Source organism: Vanellus vanellus (assembly GCF_965231255.1).
Source record: "Vanellus vanellus genome assembly, chromosome: 10".
Lineage (NCBI taxonomy): Eukaryota > Metazoa > Chordata > Aves > Charadriiformes > Charadriidae > Vanellus > Vanellus vanellus.
In genome coordinates, this window is record NC_138915.1 from 15,442,421 (window position 1) to 15,462,569 (window position 20,149).

The 20,149-nt window shown below is 46.2% G+C and overlaps 1 protein-coding gene across 1 annotated transcript in view; it reads left to right on the plus strand.

Moving 5' to 3' along the window:
* LOC309675980 (sodium/hydrogen exchanger 2-like) overlaps positions 1–17,340 on the plus strand; it is a gene marked incomplete at both ends in the record, with an annotated part of 29,424 nt that extends 12,084 nt beyond the window's left edge. The window contains 8 exons of the mRNA XM_082488419.1: positions 35–231; positions 4,830–4,919; positions 7,030–7,100; positions 8,292–8,456; positions 9,143–9,257; positions 10,566–10,700; positions 15,066–15,132; positions 17,204–17,340. Of these exons, the coding sequence (XP_082344545.1) occupies positions 35–231; positions 4,830–4,919; positions 7,030–7,100; positions 8,292–8,456; positions 9,143–9,257; positions 10,566–10,700; positions 15,066–15,132; positions 17,204–17,340 (977 nt within the window). The remainder of the gene's footprint in view (positions 1–34; positions 232–4,829; positions 4,920–7,029; positions 7,101–8,291; positions 8,457–9,142; positions 9,258–10,565; positions 10,701–15,065; positions 15,133–17,203) is intronic.
* Between the last annotated feature and the right edge of the window lie 2,809 nt (positions 17,341–20,149).

Below are 20,149 nucleotides of genomic sequence, written 5' to 3' on the forward strand. Positions count from 1 at the left end.
TTGATGTGCTCCCATCTTCTTTCCTGCTTTTCAGGGGTTCTCGTGCTGACTTTCTTTGTGAACAAATTTCACGTGAACACCATCACCGGCAAAGACCAGTTCATTATAGCATACGGAGGGCTCCGAGGAGCCATTTGTTTCTCTTTGGTTTTCTTACTTCCTGATTTTCGCAGAAAGAAGCTGTTCATTGCAGCAACAACTGTTGTCATCCTCTTCACCGTGTTCATACAGGTAAAAACAACCTCAGTGTCACCAGCAGATGTAAAGAACGAGCATGATTTTTTTTCCAGACAAGTCACGAGTACTAAACCATTAGGTGGATACAAGGGTTTACCAGTCATTAAAACTCTGCCCCCATAAAGCCGTTAGGCATATAGAAATGTATAATTATTACTGAAAGAGGCAGAAGGTGTGAGAATGTGTCACGCGTTCATGGGGTTGACTAGCAGTTGTTGACTTACAACATATGCTTTAGCATTTTCCGTGATAACTTGTTCCGTCTTTGATCTGGTCCATCCTTATTGGGGCAGCGGGGGTGAAAATTGGGAAAAATGATGCTGGCATAGGTTTCCTCTCTGAAGCAGTGCTTTTACGTGTTTTTTGTGAGAGCAAAGCCAACACGAATCAAAGTCTAAAAATAGTTTGCTGTTTAGCGAGGTAAGAAGCACTTGTGATTGTAGGCCTTGTCATGAAACGAAATGCTACCAGAGCCACGCACAAATGTTCTGTTTTCCTGATCCAAAGGACCAGGAAGATATTTGGGATACTCCAAACATTCTGAACGCGGCCAGCAAGAATTTTAAGAGGTTTATGGTTTGGTCATCTCACTTTTGGTAGTTCACAAGTAGGACAATTCAAAAGGATGTAATTTTGAAGGAGTGGATTCTTAGTATTTTCTGAGAACGAGTTCCATTTTACTAGGGCATGCAACAGCTGAAGCAACAACAGTTATTAGCAGTTTATCAAAATATTCTGTATATATATCTGAGATGTTTTCACATTCATGCAGCAAAGCAGCTGCAGTTATCGAGTCTTCCACTGGAAAAAATAAATAATTGGGTGTGTTACTTGTAAAAATAAGGAAAATCAGAAGCAAATTAAAAAAGTCACAGGACCTTTGATTTATTTGCCTATAATTTTTTCTTTTATAAGTGATCTCTAAGCCCTGTTGCTTCCTGCTTTCTCTTTCTGCCCTAGTGATTCTTGGGTTCTTTCCTACCTCGTGGTAAAGCTCCTGCAAGTGAGCGTAGCCTGCCCACATCACGGGGTGGCTGTGGACATGGTAGCTCCCCACTGCCGTGGTAGGAGAGGGAGGTGGACCCTCACAGAGCTGGTTGCTCTGAGATATTGGGTTTATTGTTTAACGCATGAATGTACTATTTTTTTTTTTCCTTTTCTTTTCTTTTAAAGACCGATTTCTGCTGTGAGAAAGGTTGAAGGAGCATCTGCAGCTTGGGCTGTTCCTGGGGAGCATACGGGAGGTGCCACGTCTGACCCCTGTCTGCTGTTGCATGGTGGTCAGGAGCCGCGCCGGTCGGCCTGCGGCTGGGGCGGGGGCAGCGCTTGGGGCCGGTGCTGCTCTCCTTACTAACGTGCTGCTGGTTTGCACGGGTGCCTGAGGAGCAGCCCTCCGGGGGCGTGACGGAGAAAGAAAAGCTTCCTCTCCCCCAGGCACAGGCTGAGGTTGTAAGGAGTTGTGCTTGCGGGCGCGGGGAAGCCCTGCTCGGAGGCTCAGCAGCTCTCGGCGTTGCCGTGACATCTAGTGGTAAAAGCATTCCTGCAGCCTTCCGTGGGATGAAGATTTTGGATGTGTATCCCTGCTCTTCTCTGCCCAGCAGCAAGTTTGTAAGGGCGAGACGCCTTTCGGGGCTTCTCTAAACCGCATCTTTTCCTTCACCTGGCAAAGGCTGGCGCGCTTGATGAAGGATGCGGTGGAAAAACTGGGGTCGTGTGGTCCCGAAGTGAGCAAGATTGATGTCCACCTGGTGTGCTCTGTCCCAAAAAGTTAAGAGTGTGTCTCCGTAAGGCTGAAGTGAGCCGGGTGGGGGTCTGGGAATGAGGCTGTGCAGAAAAGCTCCCCGGGAGGTCCTCTGCTCAAGCACGTGAGGTTCATGCAGAGCTGCTGACCCAGGGCTGCCCTCGGACGGAGGGAGCAGAGCAGCTGCTGGGGCTTTGGGAGATGGTGAGTCACAGTGACATCTGCCCCATGGCTGAGCGTCACCCCACAAGAGCAAATTCCTTCCGCTTGGCCTCCCTGAACCCCTCAGGTGTGGGTCTTGGGCAATGCGGAGGGCTGGGGTTAACTCTACTTCCCCGCATCCACCTAACCTACACCATGTGCTGAAAAAATGGTCAACGAGTCTGACGTGCCGATGGGCTTGGAGCTGAGTCCCGCAGGCAGCTGGACCAGGCACAGATTTCAGACTGAAAGGAGAGAGCAGGGGCCAGGGGTGGGGGGAGCATAGTTAGGTGGAGGTTGACAAGTTTTAAGATGCAAATGTGGGTCAGAAATTGAAAAGATACGGTCACTAGGCACGTCCGCTCATGCATAGACGCTCTTGAGTCTCAGACAAAGGTTGTTCTAAGGCAGCAGCTCCATTCTGCTGAGGCTTCGGAAAATCCTTCCCAGGACCGGGAAAAGGGCTTTTGTGTAACCTCAAAGCTCAACTGGTGATGTCATCTCCATGCTAAAGGGTGAGAGTTAAACAGGGTGCCCCTGTGGGTACGTGTCGGCGGGGCGACCCCTTGACCTTCAGCCATTCAGTGGGAACGTAGCATCTATAAAGACAGACTTTGCTCAGGCTCCAGATACCTGCACTATTGTGTAGCTGAGGCCACCACAAGAATGGGGGGGACGAGGGGGGGAATAAACTTGCTTGAAAGCTGAACCAGAAAGATATTGCTGTAGCTCAGCACAGAAAAGATAGGTAAAAATAACAGAGGCAGGTATTAAGATGAACCTTGAGAAACCTGGGTTTGCAAATGAGTCCGACCGCTTCTGAAGTCAGTGGCACTGCTGCCAGCCACATCGATGGACGCAGGGTTGAAGAGTGAATATCTTTCGTATCCCACTGTCTTTCAAGCTGCATGTCACTTTGGTAGGCAAGTGAAATATCAGCTACAAAAAAACTTCTGTGGCTAGTGGACTTTGTTGTTGTTGTTTTGTGCAATAACTTTTCTTTTTATTCACAGCAATGTAAGTACAGACTTGGTGGGGGGTGTTTGTGTTAAGATAGGGCAGAAATTAAGGCAGAGATGATTTGGGCCCTTTTAAGCTGGTGAAGGCCAGCAAGGCATCTTGTCGGAGCACAAACCCACTTCATTTTCTTGGAAATCCTGACCACGCTGTCGGAAAAGTCTTGTGCTGCACAGACTAACGACCACCAGTGGGCTTGTCCGTACATGGGTCTATCAGTGCATTACACAACCCAGGAAACGCATCTTTTTTGGCCTCAGTTACATAAGGCTCTTCCCACAAGAAGCCTGGTTAATAATTTTGAGAAGGTTGACCAAGCAATTGTCAAGTCCTCAGTGCTTCCAAGCATGCCTGGATATGCGCCACGTAGACCAGAAAGTCCTCCAAGGAGCTGTGGGCTTGTCTGGAATGTCACAAAAAGCCCTTATTGTTCTGCCTTTCAGTGTGGTTTAAAAATGAAATGCCACATTCTCCATTTGAAGTTCACTCTGTCAGCCTATTGGCCTCTGACCTCTTCCATGAAATTGTTAGCAAATATAATTGTAAAGCGTTGTGGGTGTTTTTTTTGTTTGCTGCCTACACTGACCCATTAGCTACTGGTCTGTTGGCAGTAGAAAAACTTCATGTGAGCTGTGACAGAGCCATCAGCATCGGGTGATGCACTTCAGATGAGTTATCCCTGGTGGGTGGAGGAGCATCACAGGGGACAGGTGTGTTGTGAAATATGTGGCCTGAAAATGACATGTGGGATTCCTATAATGCTCTCAGTGCCATGAAGGACCAAAGGAATTCAGGTGTTTCTAAATTTGGGAGTCCTGGTCATAAGACTCCAAAATGTCGCTTTAAAATGAAAACAAATGCAGCTGATTATCCAGTGAAGGCAAGAGACCAAATTGCATAGCCTCCGCTTAATTTTTGTACTATCTGTTATTTCTGAATTTGTGAGTTTTATGTTATTTACTCTGAATAGCTATGCATTTTTTATTGCTATTAGCTATTAAAATGACACATTAATTGTTTCTGCAATTAAAAATGTGTTCAACTCTTCTCCGTGCCAGCATTTGTGACATTCAGAAGTCATAAACATCAACTACTCCATCATTTTTGCTGTAAACATGTCCTAGAAAAGCCATTTCGTACCAAGGCCAGACTAAGAAATGCACCGCAGCGGCATTTTAGAAGTTCTCTCATGAGGCTTAAAGGACATTAAAACTCTTCCCTTGACCCTTCCCACCAGGTGGATACTTTGATTAGTAAACTTAGCCACCGGCTAGACATCCGAGATGGTTGGAGTAATGATCTGTGACACATAAATACTCAAAAAGTTAGCAGACAAATGCTGGCTGAGGCTGCGTGCTGTGAAGTCTCAAGGACTATCATCGTTTCAGGCATTTGAACTTTGAACGTTTCAAGCCCCTTCCCATCTGGTAGGCTACAAGCAATAGCAAACCACAGGCTTGACCTTGAAGTTTTTGGTTGACTTTTTGTGGTCTTTGAGATGCCAGATGAGGAGAGCGGAGCATTTCTCCTCTCTGCCTACCCCCACCCTGAAGCCTGTATGTGAGCGCCTGTTGACACTGAGAACACTTGATGTGAAGAAAGGCTGGTTTTTGTGTTTGTGGTTATCCTGCAGGGAATGACGATCCGTCCTCTCGTTGACTTGTTGGCTGTCAAGAAGAAAAGGGAGAGTGCTCCCACAGTGGGAGAGCAGATCCATATTCGGGTAAGTGATGCATCCATCAACACACAGCCAGAGCTTTCCGATATGCTTTGCTGATAGCAATATGGTCCTTCTGAAATGTGGTGTGCCTCCAGGGACTCTACAGGTCTGCAAATTTACCTGAATCCTCTGCAGGTCAGTCCCTTTCCAGGTCTGAAGTCTTAGGCAGCTTCCTAACCATGGGTTATTATTTGCATTGGAATAGCAGCCACCTACTCAGTCAGGCTGGTGTTGTGTTAGCTGGTGCACAAACATGAGAGAGAAAGATAAGCACTGGCCCAAAAGTTTATGCTCGAACCTAACGCTAACTTTTCTGCTTCTCTGGAAGGAGGGAAAGAGAGAAAATGAGACTTGCTTGCTTTCAGGGGTGGGTTCTCCCATGTCTTCACCAGTCACATCACCACCATCAGTTTGGATATTTTTGCAAAAAAAATTAGAAGAGGGAGGGTAAGTTTAATACTATATTGGAGGGAAGCACTGAAGCGCCCCCTCTCTGGAAGTGTTCAAGGCCAGGTTGGATAGGGCTTTGAGCAACTTGGTCTAGTGGAAAGTGTCCCTGCCCGTGGCAGTTGAGTTGGAACTAGACAATCTTTAAGGTCCATTCAAACCCAAACCATTCTATGATTCATTCCAAAACCCAAAGGTGGAATTTAGTTCACCTTGCTCTTGCCATCCAAACATTGGCCTTTCTAGTTATAGAGGACTTCTTCAGGGAGTGGGTCAGCTCCGTGTGAAAGCAGGGTATTCTGCACACCTAGCTGAGGCTTTGCATTTGCATCTGCGTCCAATATAAAATTATGTTTCTGAATCTAATTGTTTGTGCCCAGTCACGTTTCTGTGGGTATGGCTCCTTCAGGAATATTTTCTGTCTCCTTTTTGGGTACTAGAAATAAAGACATTAGGTCTGAGGACATTTATAAAAACTGTTTGGCATCCTCACAATTAGGTTGTATTACAGGGCTTTGTCTGAGGTTAACAGAACAGTTCAATAGGTTGAAGAGTCTTTTCCTATCATGAACAGAGAATACTTTCTTCTTTTGTTAGCGTGTGAATAGTAAATCATCTCTGGAAATGGGTTTATTAGGAAAAGTGAGCTGAAAATGGCTTTGCACCAATTAAGTGAGAAGGTAACAATGCAGATAGTAGGAAATCAGGGACACAGAAGCCAGAAGCAGCTTTTTTCCTCAAATTTATTTCGTCTCTCCTGACAGTCAGGACATTCTTGCTCTCAGGAGTGATGATCAGTGCTGGGGGGGGGGGGGGGGGGGGGGCGTCATTTGTCGGTCCCCAGACCATACAGCTGCTAATAGCAATGTGAAGACTCTAAACCGGTACCAGGCTGCCGGGCTGAGTGATCTGCTCTGAAACTTTTCTGTCTCTGACCTCCCCCAAAATTTTTTAAAAAAAAATTAGAGCTGGAGGAAGCTCCAGGGACATCAGTACCTGAGTGTGGAGAGGCATCGACCCACAGTAGAGCAGAGCCCTCTCCCAGTTTAGACATGCCAGTAGGAGGGAAAAAAAATTGGGATATTACAGAGATTTAACTTCTAGGTGAAAAGATCAACCTGTCTGGTATTTTTAATATAATTTTAAACAACAATAATGTTTTTGTATAAGGCATGGTACGGCCAATGATTTAATTTAGTGGGACTGTCTGGGGGAAGGCAGTATTTCTTATTCAAGTCAAAGCATCATTTGTACATTATCTACACCTGTACCCCGAAGATACTGGTCTCCTGAGACAAATTGTCCTCAAAACCCTCCAGATGAGCATTTCCTGCTTATCAAGGCCCAATATGCAGGACGTGCAAGCCATCAGCCATCCTGTACATATCATAAAGAGCAGATCCGTGTCCCTTAGCGATTATTCTTTGCTCGCGCAGACCTGAAAGCGAGCAGCCAAACCACTTATTGTACTCCAGAACCGAGGGATACACGTGGATGACTGGATGGGGAATTAGCCCAACATCCCCTCCTCTTGTTTACCGGCGCTGTGTACCAAGCTGAAAGCATCTCCTGTTTTGTCTGTTGGCTTTTGATGCTTGCTGACAGAGTTCATCACGTATGCAATACATGCAACCGGTGTATAGCAAAATCCTCTCTTTCTCTTTAGTTCTTGGATCACTTGCTGGCTGGCATTGAAGATATATGTGGACACTGGGGACAGTATTACTGGAAAGACAAGTAAGGATTTGCCAAAATACAACTGTGTACATGTGTAGAAAAAAATGAGGCTGTTTTCTATTCCTTAAGTTTCCACTGTGGGCAGCTGAGCCTCATTCATCCCTGTGACACAACCCAGGTGACAGAGGGGCAGCTTTTCCTCGTCCAAGGCGAGACCAGGTTCTCAGGGCGCTTCCCTGCTTGCAGGTCGTGTATTGTACTTGACCCTAAAAATACACCTTTCTTCTTTCCCATTGTGTTTGTCCCTTCTTGTCAAAAGAAATCTGCTCAAAATGAAAGGGCCATGTCAGCAGAGCACAGCTTGTACGGCTTCAGCCTGTCCCTGCCTGCCGCGGCGCTGCCTGCGCCCTCCTGCCTGTCCGGCCATGCGGGAGCTGAGGACCCCAACCCCCAGCCTGTGCACAATTAACAGCACCAATATGAACTTGCAGCGCTCGGAGGGGCAACTGCTTGTTGTGGACTGACAAATTATAGAGCATCTCTATAGATTTCTCTAGCAAAGCGCTCAATTTTCATTAGATGTACACATAAGAGATTATTTTTTTTAATACAAATAACATAAAATATACTAATAGCAGTCTACTAGGTTTAATTCCTTGGCTGCGCAGACACAGATACAGCTAACTTCACGGTAAGAACTGATTAATGCGGCTGGCAGGGATTTTCTTAGGAATGCCGGTGCTCGGATGTGCCACTAGAGGGTATGGGAACCGCTGCTGCTGCGGAGTGTCCGGGCTCCTTGCGAGAAGGTTTGTCAGCAGCTAACGACAGCCAAACTTCAGCATCAGTATTTGCTACTGGCTAAATCTTTCCCAAAGGTTGGGTTGCTTTTGGGCAGAAAGCAAGAGGGAATGGCTCGAGAGGGAATCTGGAAGTGTTTAAATCTGTTGCATCCCTTGGGGCTGCTGCGTGTACTTGTAGCCCTTATAGTAAAAAGTTCATGATAAGTCTGGCACTTTGAAGAATTTTTATTGTATTTGGCAAAGTTTTAATATCTTAGCTCATGTATTGTAGTGCAAAAAATAATTCAGAACTGAACTGCGCGATCATTGGTTTCTGGAAAGGAGGTAATGGAATAAAATGGAATATGGGACAGCCATGGACTATGAACCTGCTGGCTTGCTCAGGTCCATTTAGGTGCTGGGGAGCCGTGGGAGGACGCTAAAGATGCCTTGTTTTGTTCTCAAACAGATTAGAATATTTCAACAGCAAATACCTGCAGAAGATCCTGCTCCGTGAATACGATCAGCCAAAATCCAGTATTGTGCTTCTCTATGAAAAGCTGGAGCGGAAGCATGCCATTGAGCTGGCAGAAGCAGGGCAGCTGGGTCATGCCCCGTCTCACCCATCCTGGCTGTAAGTGCCCCCCTGCAGTCACCCCCGTTCCATCACTCCTCACAACCCTCCCACCAGAGGCAACAGTTATGAAAAGCTTTTGCAAACTTCTCTGCCTCCTCTGCTCTTCCCTGCTGGGCTGTCCCATGGGAAGAAGCAACTTAGCCTGGACAAATGCAGAGTAACCACTATTTAAAGATTAGTAGCTGGGTATTAAAAATGATCAGGTGGATGAGCAGTCTACTGGCACTGATGAACACGGTTTCTGCTCCTGTATGTGAAGGCTCACCTGTATCCCCCCCGAGCTACACAGAAATGGTGCTCCGAGGAAGATGCTCTTGCACCATTTTTTGATGGCTTTGCACCACTACACGTACTGAAGGAACCACCAGCGAGAATGAGCATCGGCTGAGACAGCAGGGTCAAATATTTGCATGTCAGAATGACCATCTCATCTCTCACAGATGGTTCTGCTCTGCCACAGCTCCCCACAGCTCTTTTATCTACCGGGGAGCACATGGGTGGCACAGCTCTGATGCGAATACCCAACATCCCTCCTCAGTGAGCTCCATCTGCAGGGATTAGCCGCTGGTGGTGTCTGCTGGTGGTGGGCTCCGAAAGGGCTGCTGTGAGCAGTGGGCTTTGGGGGTGCACTGGTTGTGCTGCTGTGCATCTCCCCAAATAAGGTGTTCTGGTTTTCTTTGCAGTAACAACGACAGGACTGTCATAACGGACAAAAAATTGGAGGATACTCTGAATCCGGATGTCCTGGAAAATATACAGGAAATATTGGCAAGGAACCTGTACCGAATAAGGAGAACGGTATAACTCTTCCCTCAATTTGTATTTTAGATGTCCAATAACAAAAGTTATCTCAGTTATCCTAACAGCCTGAGCAGATGTTATGAATATTTACATAATTACTAATGATGTCTCTTTGTGAGCAGAGAATAGTTGGCTGTGTGAAGCCAGATCCAGTTTCCAAGTCAGTGGCACATTTCTGTTTGCAGCATGACAGCTTTTGAAAGGTTCACCCAGTCAGCCTATAATTTCATGAAGTATTTTAGGCATCAGTACCCAGAACCAGAAAGGAGAAAGGAGGAGCACATGCATCTTCAGGCACGAGGTTAGCAGATCCAGCGGTTGCAACAACTCCTGGGGTTATCCTCACGTTGCACTTTTTGCCATCGAAAAGAGCACAGTCAGTGAGCTGCGAGTGAGAATTAATCTGAAGATGTTTTAAAAATGCGTGGCAGTTTTGCCATGAAACTTGTACAGCCAGTAAATAGCACAGAAAACACTTGCTGTTTACGGAATAACTCATGAATAATCTGGCGGAGGTTTTACACAGCGCCCTAGGACTGTGCCTTGTAATTGGTGTTCACATGGTGATACATGGAGCCTTATCCTTAAAATCCACCTAAGCCTTTGTTTTACGGATTATGCATGAAATACTGAGTCCTTGGGGATGCTGCTGGTGTGGGCAGCTCAGCACAGAGGGATCAACCACCCCCTCCTCTCCCTTTGCTGAGCTGAGAGAAGCGACTAGATAAGGCTGGGAGGAAACCTATAGAAATGGTGAATGGGGTGAAGATGAAGGCATACCTCCTGTTTGCACTTACTCCCGCCTAAATCCAGCCTCACCCCTTGTAGTGACAGAGGTATCCCAACTCCCACTGATGACAGTGGGAGATTTAACTTTGGTTGGTTTACGGCTTTTGAAGCAGGATTTATGGTTCCTGTGGATTGCATGGTTTATATATGAAGGTGGGGCTGATATAAAGTATCCGGGCTGGGCAAGGCACTGAGCAGCAGACACCTTGAACAGCGTAGTTGCACTAGGTTGGTGTGTCACCTGGATTAGAGAGATGCATCTCAGTCCTGTCATTCAGTGATCGCTTGGGCGATTTTGCATAAAGTAGCAGAGTTTGGAGTCCCATCTTCCTTCCCTGGCTTTTTCCCTCCATCCCCACCTTTCACACTTGGTTGCATCAGTTTATCCCAATAACTAGGCAGGATGGTTAATGGGGGCGAAGGGCCCTGGGAGATGCGGGCACCAGTGAAGGGATGCTGCTGCGGAGAGAGGGACGGTCCCACCTCCAACAGCGGTCTCTCTGGTGCAACGTGCAGGGGCCGGCGTACAACAGGCACACCCTTCCCGGAGAGACCGAGCACGTGGAGCATGCCAAGGAGATCCTGATCCTCCGGCACAAAAGCCTGCAGGTGGAAGCCAGCAGGGGCGACCCGGCCAGCCCCAGCAAGGAGGTAAGGGGGAGCGGGGGAAGGCTCGGACCTGCAGAGGCCATGCACGGGCTGCTTTCCCTCTGAAGTTGTAACAAGCACTCGGAATAGTGTGGTTTACTGCTGGTGCTATTTCCTTTTAAAGACAAAACCTGCTGCCTTAAATTTAAAAAAAAAAAAAAAAAAAAAAAAAAGAAAAGTGCCTCTCAATCCTAAATTGCATTCCAGTGAGTACAAAATACCGAGGGGAGGAAAAAAAATCAACCCAAATCCTGACAAACAAATGAGCCATCTTGGGTGCCGCGCCGTTCAGTGCTTTGTGAACACAGGCTTCCATCCATGCTAGGAAAGTTATTTACTGAGCAAATGTTATTAATTAAGCTTCAGTCCGTAGATTCAGAGGTCTGTTTTTCCTATGTTTTCTTATCTGGGAGATTTCTTCAAAGGCGGGAATCTGGTTCACCCATTGTCAGTGGTCCAGATGGACTGCAAATATTTGAAATTATTCGGTGTTTTCCCCCCCGACTCTTTTGAAAGGACAGAATCATTATTGTGAGCTTTCTTATTTATTCTGGACACGAGTTTTTGTTTTTAAAAGCAGCTACATTTCTGGGCAGACTTGAAGAAAGTAAAACAGAGGGAAGCGTTGCATACCGGATTCCTGAGAGAACCACTTTGAGTCCAAATTTACTGCTGGCGCAGCTCCGCATTGCTTCATGTTCTGAATTAGAGGAGAAACAAGGTAAATACAGCGTCTGTGACTGGTGAAGACTTTTACTGACTTCTCTGGAAATCAGCGAGAGGAGCTGAGCCCTGCGGAAAGATGAAATGGTCCAGGAATGGTGCATGAGGAGCAGGCTTGGTCGTTTCAGTTTCTCTCATCCTCTGTAACTCTCGCTGTAGAGGAAAACCCTCACCGTATTTCGCTCCCAACCCCCAGCTCAGCAGCAGTCATTGCTGAGCCATCCCTAAATTTCACCCCCTTCTCCAAATCTTGAGCTAGAGCACTCTCCAAGTGCAAACTGTGGTCTCTAATCTGGGCAGCAAGGCTCCGTCACTAAGGAGAAGAGAATGACCTTTTAAAAAGAAATAATTTATCTTTCTTTATTTAGATAGTAATTTTCCACGACAGCACAAGGACTCGGGACTGCCGCAGGCTTTCTTCCACTCCGATTTCTTTGTTCAAATGCCAGTCATTGAGGAGCTCCCCGAGAACGGCGGTAACACGCCAAATGCCGCTGCTTCTCAGCCCTCCATTCACAGAAAGGTGTTCCGGCTCTTGCAAGCAACTTAAAAGATTTAATTTGATCATTTACATGCTGATTGGTACTTACTATTCAAAATAGATAGGCAAGAACATGGCATGTTCCCGTAGAACATTTGGTATAATTAAACTTCAAAAGAACAACATCAAACTCGGACTGATTTTGAGCATGACGTTACATACTTTAAGGACATTTGGTTGTTAACCCTCGCGCTCCTGCTTTCCTCTTCTCTGCTGATGTCCTTAGGTACGGCGGGGCGTTTGGTGGGAAATTCAGCACCTTTGGGAAGACCGCTTCTCCTGTTACTGTGAACGCTTACAGCTGGCCTTTCGGAGGACAGAATATTTTGGGGGGATCTGCAAAGGCAGTAAAATTTGCTCCGTCTCTATACTGATTTATGGATGGTGGCAAGTGCTCCTACGGATTATGCAAAATGCCAATTGGATGCTGAATGCTACTGTCTCATAGGAGTAATTTGTTGGCGCTAATTACACCTCTGTACAGCAGCTACCTTTGCTTTGTGCCAGTCTAAGTGAAGCGGATGTAAATACTGGGAGCTGATTCCAGTGACATCTGTAAGGGTGACACTAAGCCCAAGAAGTGTCCCTCTGCACCCAAAAGGAAGAGTCAGGTGTGTTTTGTGTGATCAGCAGCTTATCTGCTAATGTTTTAGAATAGCTGCCTCGTTTTACTGCAGAGAGAAGTAAAGTGATACACCAAAATGATGGGATAATGTTGTAAAAGTGCCTTGGAATATTAACTTGAGGGGGGAGAGCGGGTGAACGCTGTTACTTCACGCTGTAGAAGGACAGATTGCAGAATTTGTCAGCAGAAAGAAGGAACACTGCTGAAAAGTAGACTTCAACCCATTAAAAGCAGCTCGATATTTTAAATTTTGGGGAATAAATTAAGCCTCTCAGATTTAGTTTCATGCCAAGTTGACAAGCAAATGGCATTTTCCTGTTTAAAAAAGAGATGAATGAAAAATATAGATAGTTAGTGCTTGCGATTTTTCTATTTGTCAGACACTCCATCTTTTGTAGTCCTTGGGGTTTGGCCTTCCAGGTTTTGAGTCAGCAAGAAAAAATTAGACACTGTCATGCCACACATTTTTCTATTCTGCTTTTCACCACGAGATGGAAGCATTACAACTGTGTTTGCAAACTCGACTGGAAATCAAGGAAACGTGAAACAAACTTCCAGCAAAGGGCCACTGAAACCCCTCTGGTGCTGGTGAAACACCTGCACGCCTTCTATCGCCGGTCTGTTTGAAAAAACCTTTGGCCATGCATTCGATCAGTTAGGTGTTAGCGGCTGAGTGAAGAATTAAAAAATCCCTTTGGGTCAGTAGAAACACCGCTTTTTCTCCTCACTGTCTGTCTGCATACATATTTTTCTTTTTTAGTGAAGTCGGTTAGTCCTTTGCTATTAAAATATGAGGCTGTTGCAGCTCAGTTGGATTAATCGCATAATATATTAGGTGCTGGATGTCTTTTCCCACTGTACCAGTCACCACAAAATAAAGTCTGTATGGAAGAACATCTTTCTGTAGGTCTCTGGCTCCACCAGGCTGGGGAGGAGCCGAGAGTGAAGTTCATCTCACCCGATGGACAATCCATCTCCTTCCGCAGTTGGCACAGACAAACCAGTACCTTTGCCAGGACAGGTACCAGTCCATGGCCGATGCCTGGCTTCAGCCCTCTTCCCTCTAACCTGGGTGGCTTTAGGTGCCCTGGGGCTCTACTGCACTTTAGGTGTCAGCCTTTGCTTTTACAGCAGTGCTGCGTTAGAAGCCCCTGCCGAGGAGGGGCTGCAGAGTGAATAGGGAAGGTAGAGAACAGAAGTAAGAAAAGAACAATCCTCATCCTTCCCGAGCCAACGGCACAGGGTAAGTGATTTATACCAGGCAGAAAAACCTTGGCAGGACTACGAGGTGACTTCAGATCTGAATCGTAGCCCAGAGGATTAACTCCAAGACTATCTATTTCCAGCAGAAAGTTCGCCTTCCTCCGCCTAAGGACAAAATTCCTTCCCAAGACTGCTGCTTCCTGGAGCTGTGCATCATGCTGGCTCTGAACACTGTCTGGATTTTGGGCTTGCCTTATTGTAGGCAAGGGTCCAACACAGAGAACGCTGGCAGGGCAGTTTCTGAGACCCAGGATAGCTTTTATTTACCACTGAGCACCCAGAAAATCCTTGCACCTGTAGCCAGGCAACTTCGTCCTCTTTTCTTCTGCCAAAACACGAGCACACTTCCCCAGAAGGAGCTTATTTGGAGCTGCCTGTAAGCCATGTGCGTAAATGACATACTGCCTTTGGTAATTATGTCGGAGCCCTTTCATGGAGCATGCTCTGAGAATCGTTAAATGCCCCTGGGAATGGCTTTCCAGGGAGCCGGGCGCTGCTGCCGGAGCCGGGAAGGCATTGTTATTAAAATGGTCAATGAAAGCGCGAACAAGGGATGGAGGGCATCGGTCCTCGTTAGGGGAGGGAGGAGAACGAACCGAAACAAAACACAAAACCAGGCTGGGAGGTGTCCGGAGTTATTTTGGCAGTCTGGGTTTCTGGACCGAGGTGCCAAATCACAGCTGCGTAAGAGACTTATTCCCAGTTTATGGAAGCACTGAACGATTCAGACAGCACTGTGCTACCTGATTTATTTATTTATTTATTTTTCCTGAAGGGTGGGTGGAGATTAGCACTGGAGTGAAAGGACAGGGAGCTCGTTAGTGCGAGCTTGTTACCGGCCTCCTTGGCCTGCGGCCGAGGTGGGGAGCGGCCAAGGTGAGAAACGTCCCTGTCCTGGGGATGGGCTTCGCCTCCCGCACTGCCCCATCCTCCTGCCCCGGGGCTGCTCCTTCCCGCCCCGTCTGCTGAATCGCTCCTGGAGAGCTCAGACCTCTTCCACCAACTTGAAACAAGTCAGCATTTGTAAATATTTCCTGCCATCTAGTTGGTCTATTTTTAGCAATAGTTCTTTTTGTTTTTCTCGGCAAAAGTAAAACAAATGGAAACGGAGTCCTTGGGGATTGCAAATGGCTTGTTTATGAAGCAGGAGTGTCATTAACAGACTTGCTAGCAATCTTCATAAATGCATTAAAGTACTTTTCTTCCTTAATCACAGAAGGATGACTCCTGTTCAGCGCAGGGCGACTCCAGCACGCAGCCCAGGCTGTGCCGCTCCTTCACCGGTAAGCTGGGCAGCTGGTGGGCGCCAGCGGTGATTTCCTACCTCCCCTGCTCGCCCTGCCCCGTCCCCGTGGGACAGCCCAGCAGGTGACGGGGGGGATGTGCTGAGCCCCATGGCGTGTCCGTTGCAGGGCTGGGATTTGGGAGACAGCCAAGGCAAAGCCTCCTGCCCTCCCTACCTCGCTGCAGGCAGCAAGAGGGAGACCTGGGCTGTACGTTGCCGGCAGGACGGCAGCAGGCAGGGCAGCAGCAGGCAGGGTGGCAGGGGCATCGCTCCAGCCCGGGAGACAAAGTGGGGCTCCTTAGATGAGCATCATGAGCAATCCAGTAGAGCCGAGAGCCTTCACAGCCCCAGTGCCCCATCTCAACCCCACCTGAGCCAAGACTCAGCGTGCGCTGGGGTGCCCGGCCGGCAGTGAAGGTGCTCCAGGCAGTGGCCGGGGGCAGGCAGTGGTGCTGGGAACCAACGCAGTCAGAAATGTGTCCCAGTCCGGGTGTTTGACCTCTTTATTCCCCGTGTGCTGCAAGGAGGTGCGTGAATTTAGACAGAGTTTTCTTGTCTCCCGTGTCCAGCCGGGCAAGCATTTGACACCGGTACCGTTTTTCATATTCCACCAAGCACTAAGATGTTTGACAGTAATTGCAGGTCATTCTGCCTATGGTGAAGCTAATGCATAAACTAAAACCTTATAAAAATGAATGATACTTGGAAAAATGAAGTTCATGCCCAAATGCTTTCAAAAAATTAAGATTATTTTTTTCTTGCTTGCTAAGTATTATTAAAATGCATTTTGAGTGCCCCATTAGCAGCGCTGTCTATTCTGAATATCTATTACAGACAGATCAGTGGCTCAAGACCTCATGTTTTTGTAAGCCCAAGCTCAGTTTCTAGATAACTGAAAACTTAGTTTTCACACTTAAGAAAAGTGCTTTAATATGAATGAAGCCTCACACAACATGTAGCTCATCAAAACTGCAAAACGCGTCTTTCAAAATGCAGAGGACAGTGCCTTTTTAGCCTCCGAACCACAATGAGATGTTCGGTGAGCACTGAAATTTTCCCAATACTTGGCACAACACCTTTTAGCACAATCACGACTGTAAAAGCGACGTCTGAAAAGATTCAGCGTTTGTTGATCCTGAAGGTAACGTTGCCGCCAGGTATGGGCTGAGTTAGGCTAAGGGGCTGGGTCGAACGGTAACATACAGAATATTTCTTCATTACGTATGTGCTGGGAAAATATCTGAGAAGCGAGAAAGTATCATTGTTTCATTTGAGTCTTTTTGTGCCTTTCTATTTCTAATGTCTTCTTCCTTTGTAATTTTCTTTAAACAATTAAGTAAAAACTCGCTAATTAAAGAGCCGTTATCTGCACAAAGGTATTATACTGCAGGTTTGCAGGAGTAGACAGAAGCAGCACAGTTGTGTGGCATTCATGAGTTCATAATATGGACATCTGCCGGGGATGTAGCTATTTTAATCCACAGTTTATTATAAAAGTTTAAACTATGTTCTTCCTGAAGAAAAACATGAGTATAAGCAGAGCAAAGTCATAAAAAGCAGTGTTTCTGGGTGGGTTTTTTTTGCCCCAGGGAAAATGTGAGCACAACGGCGCTGACGTCCCCTGAGGACAGGGACGGAGGAGGCTGTAACCCGTCCATTGTGATGGCTAAAAATACTCGCTTCATGTGGCAACGTGAAATTTTAGGTGCTCCAGCAGGACACCTGCATCTTGAAAAGCTATTTTAAGGTGGTCACTGATGGGGATTATTGTGCTGCATAGTTGCTGGTGAGCACTGATGAAAGAATGATTATATTGATCCAGACACGTAACGTATTTCAAAGTACAAGATAGGGTTTAAATTGCCATTCACCCTCCCCCCCCCCCCCCTCCCCCCCCCAATAGTGATCTTTGTCTTCTGTTCTGTAATTAAAAAGTGATCCTTGCGGTGGAATAGCTCATCCCCAATGAGCAAATGGCCACCTCCGTAGCTCTTGGTAGTTCTTTATTCCTGTTGACTCTCAAAGGAGAACATTTCTCATACAAAGTTGTTGTTTTTCTCTTCCTGCAGTGGGGAATGCAGAAAAGGTTCGGGAAGTGAAACAGAACCGGTCGAAGTCGGTGTGTGTCATCCCACCTCCGCAGCCCAGCGGTACGGCCTGGGGTGAGAAGAAAGGAATGGAGAAAGAGCTGACTTTGGAGATGTAAAAGCACAAGTGATGCTGCTGGTTTCCCACGAGGGATGTGACTGTTTCATGGATGGCTGCTATACATGTAGATAGTGTAAATAAGATGCATATTAAAAAGGACTGCATGGACAGGGCAAAATATCCTCAGTGGTTTGCCTCCAAACATGTGCTCTTCTTGCACAACGCTGGGTTTTTAACGGGAACCAGGGGAAAAGATGCACAGCTGGGCACTAGCAATGCAAGGTAATGTCTAAGAGAATTTCTAAGAAATGTCTAGGAAAAATTAGTCTGTTCAGCCTAGGAAAATTGCTGAAAATGCCTGCAACTGCAAGTAAGGATGTTTTAATAAGAGGAGATATCAGGTCTTCTCGTTAGGCAGCAGGGATAGACTAAACAGCAGGGAGCATTTAGGTTATATGTTAGGAAAAACTTTGTAATCTCAAGGAGAGTTTTATTAGGCGATGGAGCACGCCACCAGGAAAGACAGAAGAAACACTGAAAGTTCTCTTCTGCTCCTCAGGAACTGGTGAGTCCTGACTATGAACACTAATCACGTGAAGTCCAAAGTTAAATCATAGAGTTAAATAAGGTGTTGTGTCTTACCAGAGGGACTGTCCCACAAATAGACACAGTTCTTTTAATGAAAGCTTATTACAGCTGCATTAAAAGGGGAAAATATCTTACTGATTTTTTTTTTTTTTAATTATTTAAGAAATGGTTCACCTCAAGAAATAAAATGGGGAAGCTCCAAATCCAGTGGCAATACCAGGAGAAGAGCATGAGATGGGCAAGCCTTGTGCTTTGGCTGGTTGTTTGCAAAGGCTTTCCAGAAAGATCTCTGCTGCCGTAGCCGAGAGCTGCAGGGTCAGAGGAGGTTTGAATGTGTCTCTTTAGACGATGCAGCAGAGAGAGGGACCCAAAACCTCGTTGCTGTGGAGCGCTTCTGCTAGGAAAGGTGCAATCCCTGTTGCAGAGCAGATGCAGGTAAACTCCAGGGATAGTGCCTGAGGAAGACAGATATCTCCACGTTTGGGTAATTTTCTTTGAAACTCCAGGTAAGTGTTCAAGCCTTTGAATTCTTGTCCTCAGCTGAACCCAACAGGCTCAGTTTTAGCATTGCAAACATCAGCGTTTTTCCTTCTCTTCCCCTTCCTCTGCATTGAAGCATCCAAGAGCATTTAATCTAAACAAGTGGCCAAGGAGACTCTTCCTGAAGTGAAAATAAAAGAAATTGTAAGAATTTGCATACTCACCTCCATGATATTTTTGGACTTCCAGAGCCAATCTCCTGTGTGCAGAAATACTGCGTTAGGAGGCCACTGCCTGGTCCACCGGGGCTTTAATTTTAAATTAAAGACGCAAAATTGTGTGTATTTGCTTCTACGGTGATGTGGAGGTCTGATTTTCATTTGAACAAACTCCTTTACAACGTTCTGACATAAACCGATGTATTTCATTTTGACACGAAGGCCGCTCTTTACTGCCCCATCACTGGAATTTCACCGCACTCCAAATGAAAATTGGACCTTTTAGCCTCATGCGTGTAACTTGTGTGTTTATATACATATATGTACATATTTACTGATTTTAGTATAGGTCCATTGTTGTCTTCAGTGACTCTATTAAAATTTTGATTTGTTTCTTAGTCTATTCCATTTTGCATGGGAGTCATGTGGATTTGTCTGCACTTTGTTTAGACAACTGCCCACCTTTGAGGACGTTGTCATATACACGTACTACGTTTCTATCTCAATTAAACATGCTGTGTTGTGATGAGGTCATCTCAGGGTTGTTGCCTCCTCTGCAACACGCTCACGGTGGTGTCAGCGGTAGCTGGTGGCACGCGGGGGTGTCTCTCCGGGTGTCATCGGGCCGGCACAGCAAGCCCGGCGCACCCGCCGTGAACGGCCGCGCGTTGAGCTCTGCCCCGTGCAGCCCTTGGTCAGCGGTCACAAGATCACGAGCAATGTAAGTGGTTGTGAGGGGTGAGAAAAATCCTCTGTTTATTGGTGTAAGCAATTGCGTACAGGCGAGAGGAAAAAGAATATACCGAATCTGAAGGTCTTTGGCTCTCTGGAGTTGGAATGTGCGCTGTTTGCCTGCAGTTTAACGTCCACAGTGTTTAAAATTTCTCCTCAAGTTCTGCACAGCAAATAGCTATAGAAAGATTTACTAAGATGGGTTCTTTTTATTCTGTAGCTAGAGAGCAAAAAGGAAAATAAATCAAGTTGCTTGCCAGGGAGTTTTTAATTAAGTTTTTTTTAATCAAGGATAGAAACTTGGAGAATCTCTTGGCTAATTGTTGCTTCGGGGGTTTTTTGTGTGTTGTTTTTTTATTTGTTTGTTTGGGTGTGTTTGTGGGTTTTTTTTTGGTTTTGGTTTTGTTTTTTTTTAACTTGTGGCTTCTGAGTGGTCTTGCTTTTGCCTGAAATATCTGGATGTCTGTACCATCTTTGCCTTGTACAGCATCCATCATGGCTCTGGGTATTGGGTACTTAAATAATGATATTTTTCAGTTTGTTTCCCATCATGTAAAATGAGTTCTCTGCAATATTGTTACGGCCTGCCAAGGACCTTGTCAAACAGTGGCTGTTTTGGCATGTGTAGATTTCTTTGTAATAATGTAGTAGACAACAGAAATGGTTGGGGAAATCGGGACACTTCCAGGTATCCGATGCGGGGGAAAAAAGAAAAAAAAAAAATTTGCTTGCATTTTTTTCAAATTGTACATTATCATGTCACTTTAACACAACAAGAGACTTTCTTTTGCCGGGATCTCCCAGCTTCTAACAATTCCAGATGCTGCTCGGCTCCAGGTGTGCGGCTCG